General features: G+C 35.0%; 1 protein-coding gene across 4 annotated transcripts in view; it reads right to left on the bottom strand.

Moving 5' to 3' along the window:
• ERBB4 (erb-b2 receptor tyrosine kinase 4) overlaps positions 1-17,769 on the bottom strand; it is a 1,320,366-nt gene that overhangs the window by 421,571 nt on the left and 881,026 nt on the right. For all 4 annotated transcript variants that reach the window (XM_031963609.1, XM_031963611.1, XM_031963608.1 and 1 more), the window contains exon 4: positions 15,891-16,025. In XM_031963609.1, coding sequence (XP_031819469.1) covers positions 15,891-16,025 — 135 coding nt within the window. The remainder of the gene's footprint in view (positions 1-15,890; positions 16,026-17,769) is intronic.

Here is a 17,769-nt window from a genome sequence, read left to right as displayed (position 1 = left end):
AGTCATAGAATTTAGGATTTCCTCTATTAGGTTATTTCTTATCCACACAAATGTCACTAGCTCAGGAAGTTATGTGCTTCACAATTTCTATTTCATTTCACCAATACCAAGATAAGTGGGTCATGATTTTTTGAGGGGAGTAGGCAGGAGAGAAGATTTGATATTCAAGTTTTAGGTTGTTAGAATGATACTGAACTTGTCAATTGTATAAATTCTATATGAAATTCTACCAAAAGTTTAGGTTGAGTTTTAGCCATAGTACTCAAACTAGGAGATGAAAAATGCTCTTCTTTGACCACATTTTTCCTATATTATAAATCAGTTGGTCATTATGTAAGCTAAGCTTAAAGAAAAGAAACTGCAGTTGTCCAGGTCATCAAAACTTGATTCTCAGTTGAGCTCCTTTCATTTTCTCAAGAAAGTCATTCAGTGTCCCTTTAGCTTAATCTTCTATTGTTGATCCAAAAAGGACCCATACATTTCTCATGAGATTGCTTTGGACCATAGTCCCATTGGATCAGCTACCTTATTATTAAACTCTCCACTTTAAAATTAAACCAGTCTCTTCTAGCCTCAGTTTCCCTATTACACTCTAGATGTGTTACATAAAATGGGCTTGTGTTGTTTTTCCTTTTCTCTTAACAAAAGCAGAAAATATACATCTTACAACAAACATAAGCATTACTTAGTAGAAAACAACAACAAAAACAAAAGTGCCCACCAAGGATTAGAATAATACTTGTGTCCAGCTGGTTTGGACTTACTCTATGATAATAGCTATTCAATATTTCTTGGCCATATTCTTTTGAGTATTTATATTTAGAATGTAAATGCTATGAATCCCCCTTGCATTATTACCACTGAATGAAATTAAATATTAGTAACTATATTTCTTAGGCTAACTTATTATTGCTAAAACCATACATACATTTGCACATAATTTTATTAAAGCTACATAAAGATTAATATAAACCATTTGCAATTTTAAAGACTTATTAGATTATTCAAATTTATATAATCTATAGTTCTTTAATATTTTTGCATTTACCTCATGCTATAAAGCCTGAAAGCCAGAAAGATCCAAAGATCCATATCAGTTATGTTTAATAGAGAATCCCATACATTTTTTTCACATACACACAGACCCAGACACACACACACATGATTCCTATATGTATAATACACATTTATTTTATATATGTAAAATTTACTATACAGTTCTGTTATTTAAATTTGGAATGAAGAGTTAATAGTTGCAGATTGCAGTATAGTTTTCAAAAATAGAGCCACTATTTTATTTTCTTCATAAAATGTAAATTCTCCATTAATTTTAAAAACACACTTTGTAAATGTGGTTTTAATAAATAATACTGTGGTATATTTAGTTATTTAAGGTTTTATAACCTGTAACTATAGATATTATATTGAAACAGAAGAAAATATCAAGGAAGGAGGTGGGTAAATTATAGATAAGTATTTGTTAAGCACCTGCTTTATGCAGCACTCTGCTAATTGCTAGAGATCCAAGAATAAAGGAAAGGAAGGAAAGAAACAGTGTTAAAAGAGTATACACATACAAACAGATACAATTAATCTTTCTGTTCCATTTATTTATATATGTCTTCTTCCTTATTTTGAACATATATTGAGTAAAAAAATAAGAAATGTCTCTTCTATATAATTTCTTCCCTTATTTAATTCAACAAAAATTTGGAAAATGCCTACTATGTGTAAAACTCTAGGAATTACAAAAATAAGGGATATTAATAATCATATGATAAAATAATACCTATAAGATAAATAAAAGAACAATAAAAAACAAAAACAGTTCTAGTCCTATAGGAACTTGCATTTTAATGGCTGTATAAAGCCTGCATACAAGTATAATACTGGGAAAATTGAGGAATGAAAGAATATTAACAACCTAGGGCAGGGAAGAGGGAAGTAGGGATTTATGAAAAGAAATGGCCCCATAACTGAATTATATGAATAGACAGAAATTTTAAAAGAGCCTCACATGGAGAAAGTTCATTCTACAATTGTGGGACAACAGCAAAGAGGGACATAGAGCTGAGAATGGAGAATGATCACTAGTCCACTTTGGATGGAACATAGATTCTCTAATGAGAAGCAGTGGGAAATAATGGAGGAAAATTAGATGAAAACCAGATGTGAAGAGCTTTGAATGCCAGGCAATTAGTATTTAGTATTTTATTCTAGAGGCTGTGACAAGTTACTAAAGGTTTTCCAAATGAGAATTGATAACATCAGAATGATAGTCTGTGGAAATTATTTTTGCATTTGTGTGGAAAACATTATAGAAAAGATTCCTCGTTCATATGCATGCTTAGAAACAAGTCACTATTGTTCATAGATCTTTCTGTATACTCAACAAGATCTGTCCTTGCTGAAGGATTATGAACAAACAAAGCAACTGTCCATTTTTGTTTTCAGAGAGGAAAAAGAGATTCAAGCTAGTGAGGTTTTCAGATTTTCTTATTTTCTACTTTTTCTGGGCTGAGAGTGAAAGACTATTACTATCCTCTCAGATGTAAGAAGTAAGATCAGACTTCAGGCCTTGTTCTTTCTTTCCTCCTGTGATTAAATGAATAAATAAATAAAAATTCTTATACCCCTATTCTGAGCCTGGAAAAGAAAAGAAGTCCTGATTTTAAATACCTTCTTTTAATCAATTATACAAAGCCTCTTTCTTTCTCCCTCCCCTCTGTCTTTTGTCAAAGAGGATTTCACTGTAAGTTTACCAAAAAATACATGAAAAAGTAGGTCTAATCAAAGTCCCAGATACCAAAGGTTCTTGCCCCTGTTTGTTAGAATTTGCTTTTCTTTACTAAGGGGGTGTGAGATTCTTGATTATTAATGAAGTTTGCCTTCCCTGCTGGCTTAAAGAATATCCAGACCCTTAAAAAATCTTTGCCCATTTTATAGCAAACAAATCATGGAAAAAAGGTAAGGATAATATAAGTAAACAACCAGCATGTTTTCCTTCATTTTCATATTGATGAATTAAATACCTTGAACATTTGTCATACTCATCCTATGCTTTTCCTTCCTGAACCTACTGCAGAAAACATTTTCAATTGCTTTTCAACACTGGACAGGTACAAATTGAATCTGGCTTCTAAATCCAGAACAAGTTTAATTTGGTAAGGATGATTCTCTTACAGCACCAAAGTCAGTATCAGTTCTTTGTCATTTCTAAACCTCCCTTCCTCTCCCTCTCAGTAGTTCCCAGGCTCCAACCGTTCTCATGCTACTTACTATCTAGTTACAAGAAGGAACTTTGTAGTTATCTACACAGAAGGACTGAAGAAACACCTGATCAAATAAAGGGCTACAATCAAAATCAGTATGATTCTCTAGTGTAGACCTTATGGCTCTGAAATTAAACTAAAAGACAAAACAAAATAATCATACTTAACTCTCTTCTGTTTATTTTTAAATGGCATATTTTGAAGGAGTGAACAGAAAATAGCAGACTTAGAAATCAAAGATGAAAGAGGACCTAGTTCTTCAAAAATCACATATAAGTGATTGTGAAGTTCCACCCAAGAGAAAAAAAAAAATTCGGATTGTGATTTCCTTTTTACTGCTAAATACTACACTGAATTTGCTGATTATTTCTGAGAGCCAAAAAATGTTATGCTTTCACAGACTTTTGGGAATAACATAAGTAGAACAAGATCTTGGAGATCATCTGACTCTGGGCTTTCCTACCTAAGTCTTTGCTTATTCTATTTCATCAACTTCTAGGGTGTGTTTCCCTGCCCAAGGAGAAAAGAGCCTTTGCAGAATGAAGAGGAATGCTGGAGCATGAGATTTTTGTAAAGGGGGGTAAAGCTGGATATAAAAGAAGAGGCTGAGAGAATACCACCTTATTTGGAGACAGGACGCGTATATTTTCTTTGTGACTGATTGGCTGAGACTCTAATTAACCGGTTTTGTGCTCAGTTCAACTGGGGCAGAAAGGCAAACTAAATATATAACAGAAAAAGCAGTAGGCATCAGGAAGTGGAAGTGGTGGCCACATGGATGTGAGATCAGCCTTAGAGGAAAATTGCTTGTGCAATCCATACAATTTTCTGCAAAATGTTCTGAATCTCTGAGTCACCAAAAACAAATTAGGCATGACCTTCCCAGCCTAAAGGGAGTTATAAAGAATCCTTGGGAAAGAATCCTTCCAGCTCCTATTGAAAGAGGCTGGTGGAGGGTTGAATACTCTTCAGCATTTCACAGTGATACTCTTCCCTTGTTTTGGATATTCTTTCCTTTCAAGACATTTTTCTCTTCTCATATTCTCACTGGAAACTCATATCTCAGTGGTTAGGGTAAAAGCAGCTAGATGGCACAGTAGATAGAATGGCTTGGACTGGGAAAGTCAAGTTCAAATCCAGCCTCAGACAATTATTAGCAGAGCTGGGCAAGTCAATGAACTGTTTGCCTCAGTTTCTTCATCTGTAAAATGAACTAGAGAAGGAAATGGCAAATCACTCCAATATCTTTGTCAAGTCAGACATGAATGAAATGACTGAACAAGAGCAAAAAAAATGTTTAGGATTTCCAGATCTATATGTCTAACCCGTGTCTTTCTCCTAAGTCCAATCTAGTGTAACATTATCACCTTTCTAATGGATATTTACTACTACTCAATCAATAAACATTTATTAATTTCTCCCCTGTTACTCTCAATTGCCCTCTTCTTTTTGATACTCTCTGTTTAAGTTTTCCTGATACTAATTCTCTCTCTTGGTTCTGTCTGATCATTTTTTCCAACTCTACTGCATATTTATCCAAGCCACATCCACTAACTACAATTGTGTCCTAGGCTCTCTTCTTTTTTCATCATATACTCTTTTAAAAATTTCAATAGTATTTTATTTTTTCCAGTTACATGGAAAAATAGTTTTCAACATTCATTTTTGTAAGATTTTGAGTTCCAAATTCTTTTTTTTTTTCTCCCTCCATCCCTAACTTCTCTCCTCCCAAAGACAGGAAGCAATCTGATATAGGTTTTATATAATCTTTTAATTAATAATTGCATCATTTCCCCTGGATTCAATTATCATCTCTATGTTGATGATTCTCAAATCTACTTATCTAGACCTTGGGGTTTCTTGACTTCAAGTTGTGTATCTTCAAATGACTAATGAACATCTCAGACTGGATATACCACATATATCTTAAACTCAACATGTGTAATACTGAATTATTTTCCAAAACCCCTTCTGCCTTGCTTTTTTATTTCTATTTATGGTATCATCATACTTCCCAATCACTTGAGCTTCAAACTGATATGCTATACTTGTCTCTTCACTTTGACCCCCATTTTCAATCTAATGCCATTTCCTGTAGCTTTTATCTTTTTAAGATCCTCCTCACCTGCTTCCTAATCTTCTCATACCCTGCCATTACATTGGCTCAGATCCCAAGCACAAGCTGTTTCAATGGCCTGCTCATTGGGAAACCCCTGTCACAAATCTCTCCCCCCTCCAATCTAACCTCTACTATATTACCAAAATATTCTCAAAGTGCATATATTACTGTTTTGACCTTTGACTTTCTACCACTATTTGATAAATTTCAATGGTTCCCATTCATTTTTTAGAACAAAATATAAAATGTAATATTTGAATTCAAAGCCCTTAAAAACTCATTTCTAGTATTCACTCTAAATACTCTGTGACCTAAATGGTATGATAGCTTTGCTGTTCCTCACACAAAATATTCCATCTAATGACTTTGGGCATTTTCACTGGCTGTATATCCCACATCTAGAATTGTCTCCCTTTTCATCTCTTCTTGTCTTCTTTGTTGTTGTTGTTGTTGTTTTTTCATGGCCCAACTAAAATCTAAACTTCTAAAGGAAGTCTTTCTCAATTCTCTTAATTCTAGTTCCTTCCTTTTTTTGGTTATTTCCCATATATCCTCTGCATAGTTGGTTTGTCCATAGATGTTTGTATTTTGCCTCCTCCATTAGCCTGTGAGCTCCTTAAGGATAGTATTGTATTTTGCTTTCCTTCGCATCCCCAGAGCTTAGGGCAGTTCCTGGCATATGGGAGGCAGTTAATAAATGTTGGCTGAATATTATGCCAGAAATTGTATTATATAGACAGAAATTTTTAAAAGTCATGTTGTACAAGGAACTTGGATTCAATTTTGAAAGAAAATGTGAAATATTTCATTAGAAAAGCAAGTGGTCTGAACAATATATTAAGAAGGCATAATTTGAGAATTTTTGAATTCCTAAAAACTATGACCACAAAAACTTAGACATCTTCTTCCAAGAAATTATCAAAGAAAGCTCTCCTGATATCTAAGATCCAGAAGGTAACATAGAAATCAAAAGAATATACTAATCAGCTCCTGAAAGGATCCTCAAATGAAAATTCCAAGAGATATTATAGCCAAATCCCAGGTCAAGGAGAAAATACTTCCAGTAAACAAAAACATTCAAATAATGTAGAAGCACCATAAGGATCACACAAATTTTAACAGTTCCCTTGTTTAAAAAGCAAAGCATTTGGCATATCATTCCAGAAGATAAAATAGCTAAGATTAAACCAAGAATTACCTACTCAGAAAAACTGAGTACAGTCCTTTGGTGGAGCTGGGAGGTTGAATATTTAATAAAAGAGAGGATTTTCAAGAATTCCTGAGGCAAAAAATCCCAAAAATGAATAGAAAATATGACATTCAAATTCAAAATAAAAATAAAAAGATAAACACGAAAGAGTAATCATAAGGGACTCAATAAAATTAAACTTTAACATTTGTGACAGGAAGATAATACATGTAACTCTGAAAAAATCTTATCCTTATTAGGGCTGTTATAAAGGAGTGACAATGGGCATGGGTGTGAGTCAATTCTATTGGGATTATTTTTTTAAATTATTTTAAAAATAAGACTTGAGAAAGAGTCATTGGAAATTGGGAAAGACAGAAAGGGGAAAATTTTTGTCACATAAAAATGATGCTCCAGGAAGCTGGGTGCTCCAGGATTATAACAGATGGGGAACTAGAGATGGGGTAGTAGATAATACTTGAGCCTCATTCTCAATTAAATTGGTTTAAAGAGGGAAAACTATATATGCGTGTGTGTATATATGTATATTCATACATGTGAGTGAGTGTGTGATCTAGTAATGTCAGGCCTAAACCTGCATCCAAAAGAAAAGGAGCTATATGTAAAAAATATTCATAGCATCTTTTCTTGGGATTTAGCAAAGAATTGGAAATCATCAATTGGGGAATGGTTGACCAAACTGTGGAATATGATACTGATGGAGTACTATTGGGCTACCAAAAAATGGTGAAGAGGGTAGTTTTTGAAAAAAAAATTAAATATGATAAGATGTACATGAAGTGATATAAAATAAAGTGAGAATTGGAAAGCCATTGTGTAAAATGTTGTAATGATAACCGAGTACATAAATTTGATTATTCTAATTAACACAATGCTCCAAGACAATCCAAACAACTATTAATGAAAGTATGCTATTGACCACCAAAGAGAAAAGTGATGAACTCTGAGCATGAATTGAAGCATGATTTTTTCTTTATTTTTCTTGAATTTAAAAAATATATAACTAATATAGACATTATTCTATGTGATTTCACATGTATAATTAATGTCATATTGCTTGCCTTCTCAGTAAGTGGGACAGAGTATACAAGGAAGGGAGACAATTTGAAACTCAAAATTTTAAAAGGTCTTTTAAAAAATCTTCATATTTTAAAAATTTTCCTGTGAAAAGCCAATTTAAATAATAAAATTTATCAAATATATTTTAATATAGTTATAGGATACTTTTTTTTCTATTCATAGGCATATGTTCTTAGTTGTTTATCCTTCATTCTAGAAAAGGACCATGATATCAGGGAGATAATGCATGTAAATTGGATTTAAGTGAGGGAGAACTGAGCACAGCCACTTACCCCATTTTCCCCTCTAAAGCCATCTGAGTTCAGTGGCAAGATATAGATTAAGAGTGATGAGAAAATAGCAATTCCTGAGAAATGCTAAAAAACTGACTACTGAATTTTGGGAGTGCCACAAACAATGCTGACCAATAGCAGTAATTTAATACTTTTATTCTATTGGTCAGTAAACTGTAGAGTTCAATGCTGGGAACTACTCCTTCCCTACCTTTCCTAAACTGTACCTCTAAAACATAATATTATAATATCAACATAATCTCTCTTTCTCTTTTCTACAAAATGATTTCCTTGATTCTGTCTCTTTGCTAGATTCCTCTAGAATTAGTCCACTGTCAAGCAGCATGATTGCTTCCTGCTTCTGCCTCTTTGCTAAACTTCTTTGGAACTTTAACCTGCTGTCCAGCAGCATAATAAATCTTTGTTCCTTAACTTGAAGACTGAGTATGAGAATTCTTTCCCCAAAGCATGACACCAACCAAAAGGGACCCTAGTCTTGATGGAGTGACTTTCTCTGAAGCATTTTTGTTACCCAATATGGGGTTCCCATTGCCCCACAAATTTTGTGCTCTCCTTGGTAAGTTAAAGTCTTTTCATCTGATCCTAAAGCTGAGGGATATCCCCAAGCTCTAGGAAAACTTGCCTGAGTCATGTGAGCTCCATGCTCTGCAAATTTTCCTTGCCAGGGATGCCTGACTTGGAATCTCATCCCATTTATTGGCAAAGTTACTTCTTGACTAAGGAACCTTTGCCATCTTTTTCCATCCTCTCTAGGTTATAGGTCTAGGAATTCAAATGATGATGGCAAAGATGGGACTTTAAATCTACTTGAGGAGAATTGAACACTGATCTCTTAAATTTCTTTTCTGCTCCTCCACGGACAAGGAACCCCCCATTTGCCCCTTCATGCAATCCTTCTCAGGAAGCCTCAGAATTCCTTCCGGGATCACCTCTTTATCAAGATTTGAACCTTACATCTGGCAATTTTTCTTCAACTCAGTATCCTTCCTCTGGACCCTCACCTTTTAAGCCTGTTTCTGACACCTTCCAGACCCCATTCCTCAGTCTCTTCCATATAAGGATACAAAGGATATCCCTTTATCAATTCCTAAGAATCCTGATTTAGCCATCCCTTCTAAACTCTGCCCATTGAGAAAAGTAGCAGACTGTCGTGATGGAATACCCAGAGTGCATGTGCCTTTTTCAGTGTCAGATTTATCAGAAGAGGAAATACCCCCCCAGGGGCTATTGCTGTCCCAATCAGGTACCCTAGGTGGGACTATCAGGAGGGAAGCAGAGACAGAGAAAGAATGGTTCATTTTCTAGTCTGCATCATTGAAGGTATGAAGAAACCAATTAAGCAGGTTAATTATGAAAAACTAAAAGAAGTTACCCACAGAGCTGAGAAAAATCCTGCTCTCTTTCAGAGGTGCTTTTAGAGGCTCTAGAGAAATACAGTAGCCTGGATCTCCCCTTTTCCAAAGAGGACCACTGCCATTAGCATGCATTTTATTAGTTAGTGTGCCTCAAACATTAGGAGGAAACTGCAGAAGTTAGCCCTGGGTTCTCAAACTCCCCAGACACAGCTGTTGGAAACAGCTTTTGGAGTTTTAAATAATGGGGTACATACTGCAGCAGAGGCGGGAGACTGCAGAGCCAGGGGGATCACAGAACAGTCTCAAATTGTAGTTGCTGCCATACCCAAGAACTAAGTGGGCTCGTGCTTCAGATGGCACGGTTGGGGCCATAGTTCTCTTCAAATATCCTCAGAACCTTAGGCAACCAGGAGGGACACAGGAAGAGAGACCTCCCACAGTGGGAGTCAAGCTGCCTCTACCCCATTCCCTCTCTCTGGTCTTCTCACACCCCCTTGCTCCATCACAATGGCCAAACCCATTTGGATGTGGCAGGGCAGTCCACTGACTTTCTCTTTGACTTGTTTTCTGTCCTTCCCTGGTATTCTAGCTCCACCTGCTCCTCCTATGTTGAAGTGATGGGGATTAAAGGGAATTATTTCCAGACCTTCTCTCTGCCTTGTCAGTTTGGTGACCTGCTTGCTATTTAAAGACTTTTCTTATCATCTCCTGTCCTTCCAACCTTGCTGAGGTGTAACTTAATGGTGAAATTGGGGGCCCAATTTTCTCTTCTCAGAACCCCCAGGTGCATGTGGATAGGTACTGGCTAAAGACTTAAGAAACCTGGAGCGGCTTAATAGCAGCCTTATTATCTGCAGCACAACCCAAGAGACTTCTCTGGCAGCTGCCATAAAAACCCTTAACTTTCTACACTTCCGAGGCTATAAAGTTTCTTTTTCTAAGGCTCACTTTGCCAGTCACTTTTGAGGCTCCCTCCTGGGACTTTTGCTCAGTGGGCTGAAATCCTTGCCTTCGCTGGAGCTTTAGAGCTGGAGAAAAGGATGAGAATGAACATCTATACTGACTCAAAATATGCTCATGGCACTATATAGAAAGAAAGGAACTTTTGACAGCTAAACCTTCCCCCATTAAGTATGCAGGGGGATTTCACAATTATTGCAAGCTGTTCATGCACCCAGGGAGGTTTCTGTTATGTTTTGTAAAGGACACCAAAAGAGGGATTCACTTCAGACCAACGGAAACGGGCTTGCAGATTCAGGGGCCCAAGCTTTTGCTAAGGTGGCCTTGATGACACCTTTGATTCCCCAATTCCTACACTCCCTCATTTAGGTCCCACTTTCTCTTTCTGGGTGCTTTCAAATACCATCAGGCCAACTTTTAATCCCAGAGACCATTCAGGAGAGATTTCTTTTTGGTTTACACTAATCTACTCACTTGGGAAAAAAATGCCCTCCAATCTCTGGGGAAATTTATTTTCACTGGTCAAACAATTAGGTCTGCCGCCTATGCTTTCTTTTTGTTGTTGCCATTATCACACTTTCTCCAACATAATTGTTTTTTCTACTACTCTAGAAATCTTTGTACGGTCCAGATGCCAGGTCATGAACTTCCCCACCTGAATTCCACCTGCTATCTAATCCTAAAACTCAACTCCTCCCCCTGGATGCTGCTGCCATCATCAAGTCTTCCCTCCTCAAACTGGACTCAGCTAGGCAGGGCCAACTCTACACCCCTTGTCATCTTGAAACAGCTCCCTTTTCCCCAAAAGAATTTGGATTTCAATTACCTGAGCGGGGAATGACAGCTTGTGAGAAAGTAGCATTTTCTTAGAAAGCCTAAGGCTAGTCGGCCTTGGGGAGAGTGCCACTGGACTATGGCAGTAACTCAATACTGATTCTGTTGGTCAGTAAGATGTAGAGTTCAATGATGGGAAATACTCCACCCCTACCATTACACAATTGTACCTCTCCAGGGGTCCTCAAACTACAACCCACCGGGCCCCCTCACCCAGGGCTCTGAAGTTTCTTTATTTAAAGGCCCACAGAATAAAGTTTTTGTTTTTACTATAGTCCGACCCTCCAACAGTCTGAGGGACAGTGAACTGGCCCCCTATTTAAAAAGTTTGAGGATCCCTGCGGCTAAACCATAATATTAGCATATCAACCTATTTCTTTTCTCTTTCCTACAAAATTATCTCCTTGATTTTGCCTTTTTCCTAGATTCTCCTGGAATTAGCCTGCTGTCAAGAAGCATAATTTCTTCCTGCTTCTGCCTTTTTGCTAAACTCCTTTGGAACTTTAGTCCCTTGTCAAACAACATAATATATAAATCTCTTCCTCCTTAACTTGGAGGCTGAGTGTGTGAACTCTTTTGCCAAACCCACAAGAAACTGACTAAGCTAAGTGGGAACACTAATCTTGTATTTTTCTCCTCAATATTTTGTTTGTAGCCTAAGGATTTCTCAGAAATTTCTACTTTCTCAAACTTCATCAAAAGGACTGGAGATGGCTCTGGATGAGTGGGAAACCTTTGATTTTTTTTTCTTTTTCTTTTTTTTTATTTAATAGCCTTTTATTTACAGGTTATATGCATGGGTAACTTTACAGCATTAACAATTGCCAAACCTCTTGTTCCAATTTTTCACCTCTTACCCCCCACCCCCTCTCCTAGATGGCAGGATGACCAGAAAATGTTAAATATATTAAAATATAAATTAGATACGCAATAAGTATACATGACCAAAACGTTATTTTGCTGTGCAAAAAGAATCAGACTCTGAAATATTGTACAATTAGCTTGTGAAGGAAATCAAAAATGCAGGTGTGCATAAATATAGGGATTGGGAATTCAATGTAATGGTTTTTAGTCATCTCCCAGAGTTCTTTTTCTGGGTATAGCTAGTTCAGTTCATTACTGCTCCATTAGAAATGATTTGGTTGATCTCGTTGCTGAGGATGGCCAGGTCCATCAGAACTGGTCATCATATAGTATTGTTGTTGAAGTATATAATGATCTCCTGGTCCTGCTCATTTCACTCAGCATCAGTTCATGTAAGTCTCTCCAGGCCTTTCTGAAATCATCCTGTTGGTCATTTCTTACAGAACAGTAACATTCCATAATATTCTTATACCACAGTTTATTCAGCCATTCTCCAACTGATGGACATCCATTCAGTTTCCAGTTTCTAGCCACTACAAAAAGGGCTGCCACAAACATTCGTGCACATACAGGTCCCTTTCCCTTCTTTATAATCTCTTTGGGATATAAGTCCAGTAGTAACACTGCTGGATCAAAGGGAATGCACAGTTTGATAACTTTTTGAGCATAGTTCCAAACTAATCTCCAGAATGAAACCTTCGATTTTTTAAGTTAAAGTTTTCAACCAGTCTCAGAATGACCCAGACAGCATCCATTCAGTGATTAAGACTAGGTAGCAACTAAAACAAAAAAATCTTCCCTTATACCTAGTTAAAAAAAAAAAAAAAACTAAATGAATGAATCTGGGAAGAGAAGACTGTTTCTGACTAAAGCTGAAATGATTGCTATTTACATTCAATCTGAGTCAATCAGGACCCAAACAATGATCAACTGGGGCTTGGCCTAGGACCTATTGGTGGCCACTTAGAATCAGAGTGATTTTGGTTTAAGAAAGAAATCTAACAAGTAAACCTTTTAGAAAAATTGAGTTCTCTCTTAGCATACATTTTGCATGCAATCAGTTATATAGGGAATATATATATGGACTTATATATAGACACATATATACATATATATATATATATGGCATATATAGGGAAATTACATGAGGGGAAAGAAATTCAAGTGGTATCACTTTATGTTTATGCATTTATTCATGCATTTAATTAACACACTAATAAATTGAAATACATGCATTAAAATCAAAATGGTACATATCTACAAGACAGCAAATTGAATGTATAGTGTCCTCTTAATACAAATGAAGGTCTTTTATTCGTATAAGATATATCTCAATTTTGTGCCATGGTCAGTTTTTCCAACCTAGAACTCTAATTCTTTTGTAGGCTTGAGCGAATATTTTACAGCAAGATAGGGAGAATGTTTTCAAAAAATACAAACATTCCTGACTTATTTTCTGTCCCATTCGTAAACTGTGAAATTTAATTTTCCTAAATCTCCATGAATTAGATTACAAGATGAATTAAATTCATTCTTATCCATCTAATGAATTAACATAATAGCTAGAAAATATCAATATACTTTTGAATATAAGAAGATCTAAACAGATGACAACCAGAAGATGATTTTGTTGTACTGGGGTATTCTCACTTAAATGAATATTCAGAAATTTTCTAAGTATTTGTAATAAATTGGTTTATTAACATATATAATTTCTTAGACTTATCTTAAACAGAATTAACAATGTGGTTTTCTACTGTATATATCACCTTATCATCAATTGATTTAAATAATGATACATCACCATGAATGAAAATATAATTCATGTGGTTTTTCTAAATGAGCACCAGTACAGTTTCATTATTTATGCATATGATGCCATTCAGAGCATATAATGTGCCAGGAAGTAAAGATACTTAACAGCTATTTAAAGAATAAAGCTTTGAGAAACATTTGGCAAGTTAATTTTTAAAGGACCACTTACCATGACATCCACTTTGCATTTGCAATTTTTGCACCTGCAATTATTTGCATGCAAAAAATTGCAGCCACAGTTGTCTAATTGTAGGCACAACCATCCAAATTTGCCCTCAAAAGGAGATTAACACAAAAGGGATACCATCTGTGATAGTTCAACAAACCCCTCAGACCTCTATGGCTTCAGAACCTGAGAGGCTGGTGGGCATCTTTCCCTCTTGGCTCCGGGTTTAGACTTCACTACTGCTTGATCTCATTCAAGCATTCCAGGCCAGTCTGATTATTTGGAAAGCAAAAGTCCAATCCTTTCATCCGGCCAATCTGCCTTCTCACTCGGATATTAAAAAATGTGGGAGGGGTCCTAAGTCTCAAAAACTTCCTTCAGGAGCCAAAGAGTAATAGGAGAGAATGATTTTGTCTTCTCCTATGGGGTAAACAGGCCCAATTTCTAATTCATTTCAATATTTCAAAATAACAATTAACTATATGTATTTGTACATATGTATATCTATATGTATATATGCCCATATCTGGTATTGTATGGACACATATAAATATATACACATACATGCGTAATCTGTATATACACATGTATAAAATCTTTAGCAAACTATAATTGAGTATAAAAATGAAACATCAATACAAATCTCTTCTAAATGGTGTCATAAAATTGTTTCACTTTAAAAAATAATTTAGTCCTTTTTTGAAATGTACGTATATATGTGTAGGTACATATACATATATATATATATATAATATCAACTGTCTCTTTTTATCTAATATCTTTTTTATGTTCCTATTATAATATTTGAGTCAGTCAAGATGTATAATCATTTCCCCTGGCAGATGATGTCTTATAAAAAGTCATAATCCCCAGCTTGTAATACAATCACTACTACGACAAATAATTATAGAGCCATAGATGGACAGTTAGGATTTCAGATGGGGAATATATTATAGCAGATGAAAAATATAAAACCCAGATTATCCCTTGACAAAGATGCTGTTTTCATACAAATGTCAGTAATAATAAATGTGGGGAGAACATAGTTCATTTTATTGAACACAAAATTGAATCCAGACAGCATTTTTTAAAGGTTCTGATGATAGTTGAGATTTTTTAAAGGCATATAACACAATCATAGCTGATATTACTGTAACTGAAATAAAACTAAAGGACGGCTTTAAGAATGGAACAATAAGATGAGTTATAGGGCCAGCCACTAAAACCTGTGAAATCTATGCAAGGATAAAAGGTCATTAGCAAGCTGCCCTTTTTGTCAGATTGGAAATGCTTTCACGATTTTTTTTATGAGCCTGACTGCCAACAAGCATTTATTAAGAACTAAGCATGTGTTAGGCATTATGCTAAGTTGTTAGGATGCAAAGAATGTCAAAAACATAATCCTTATTATCACACAGCTCCCATTCTGGCTCTTTTGTTTTGTGAATAAAAGCCTTGGATGAGATTTTCAGTCTAACATAAGTAGAAGTTTGTAATATTATTTAAAGGAAATTATTTTCATTCATTACTCTCCTATTTTTCATTTTCACAAACCTGACAAGGAGTTGAAATCTTATACTTCTGTAATAAACAGTGGAATAGGAAACAAATGAAGGAAGTGATTTGTCCTTTGGAAGAAGTAAATTATGTGAGAGGAAGGAGGCATGGGAGAGAGAGTATTCATGACCATGAAGAAGTAAGTAAGATTCTGAAATGGTTCATTAGGGCAGGAAGAGTGGAATCTACAGGCAAAACACGGAATTATGGAGAGTCACCTATAAGTTTTTCAAAGAACATTTTTTTAAGTCAATATATCTTTTTCAGCTATGATGAAAAATGTGGTTTACAATTATTTTATTTTGCAAAAACATTCTGATAATGAAGTAGATCTGATAACCAAAGAGAAAGATCACAATACTTACATCCAGAGCTACCATTGGTTGAAACAAGTGTAAAATTAGAAGGCCATGGATTGCGAACAATATCTTGCCAATGAATGGTGTCTGCATAACAGAGGAATTTGTTCTGGTCAACGTATACTCCTCCATTTAAGATTTCTGTGAAATGAAAAACAAGGATTTGATATTAATTTGTTAAATTTTTGGGGAAAAAAGATTGGGGAAATGGGTTTACTAGCTGTTTCTAAAAAGAATACGAGGAAAATTCTTTACAGCTTCATTATAACATAGTTCATATGTATGAATTCAGATCTACTAAGAGTCAAAGTGAGTAGAAAATAATAGTTTATATGGCAAAAGTTGACTTTGGTTGCAATATTGAGGACACAGCTTATAAAAAGTTTATATTCACCAATGATCATTATATCAAAGATCAAGAAACCATTCCTTATTCTTTTCTAAGCATTATTTTCTGTAAATAAAATATATCCCAATTCACATAATATAAAAACAAAAATGTTGGCTAAAAAGGTTAGAAGTATTGCATATACTATTTGTGTGACCTTGGAAAGTCACAGCCTCGAGTTCCTTGTCGGTAAAATGGAAGCAAATAATGAGTGTACTATCAACTTCATAGAACTGGCATAGGAAAGGTTCTTTCTAATAAGCTAAATAAATATAGACTATTGGTGGTGTTGACTTACAATTTCAAAATTGCATTTTACTTTAAATTTAATTTGATTGTAATCTTATTTTCCAATATGTTACTTCCTATAGTATTGGTTATGTTTAAAGAATAGAAAAATGACTTTTTAAAAATTAAAGTCAATTAAAGATAATACTGGAAGATATGTAGAGAACACTTTTCAAACCCACATATGAATAGTAAATAAATAGTTATCCATTTGATATGAATGGAAAGATATCGCAAAGGAAACCACCTCAAAATCAGGGATTGAATTGATGAAGGTTTTGTTTTCTTATAACCTATGTGTCACTGGATAAGTTTTTCTTTTCCTTTTATGGCAACTTCAAGTCTAAAATATTTGTTAGAAACAAATCTCTCCAATAAATCTTGTTCCCTAAAGGTAACATATTTTCAGAGTGTAAATACTCCTGAATAGGTCGTATGATTAACACTAATAATTTACAGTGGATGAGTTTGTTAAATAGCTTTTCTCTCTGACCTGGAGGATTTGGGATAGTACTGGGCAATGTCAGGAACTGGAAATAGAAGGACTGGCTTTTACCAGAATGTCTTAGAGTCCCCAGCTATTCATCTCCCTGGAACATTATATTCCTTAAACACATAGCAAAAGATGATATTAGCACCAATTAGTAAATCATGATGATGATGATAATAATAATAATAATGATGATGATGTAAGAAGTAACCAGAATCAGAACAACTACATCCCCAAGAAAACTCTACCACTTACCCCAAATATTCTATTTCCCTAAATGGTCTTTTCCCTGAAGCAACATTTTGGTATCCTGAGCACAAAAATTTTGCTTATTTCTCTCTTTTTTTTCCAAAGGCTAACCTTGGCTGAACTAATTTTATCCTTCTTGGCCAATGGCAAACTTTCCTCAAAAGAGTTCTCAGTTATAGTTACCCTGCCACCTAGATGCACATTTGAGGATGTTAGAGAAGTGTTCCCTGAACATATAGGATAAAAAGGTGCAAATTATTGCAATAATAATATAAAATTAGTAATAATATAATTATATATAATAGCATGATGATAACATAATAATGAGATAATACGATAGATTTTAAAGTGCAAAATATTTCATATATAATCTCATTTGATCCCCAAGAACTGCATGTTATTTCCATGCAGTTCTTGCAGGAACCTAAAAATGGGAGAAATAATGATAATGTCAAAGTTGACATTATCAA

Source organism: Sarcophilus harrisii, chromosome 3 (assembly GCF_902635505.1).
Source record: "Sarcophilus harrisii chromosome 3, mSarHar1.11, whole genome shotgun sequence".
Taxonomy (NCBI): domain Eukaryota; kingdom Metazoa; phylum Chordata; class Mammalia; order Dasyuromorphia; family Dasyuridae; genus Sarcophilus; species Sarcophilus harrisii.
Note: the sequence above shows the minus strand (reverse complement) of the source record. Positions and strands in the feature narration are given on the sequence as shown.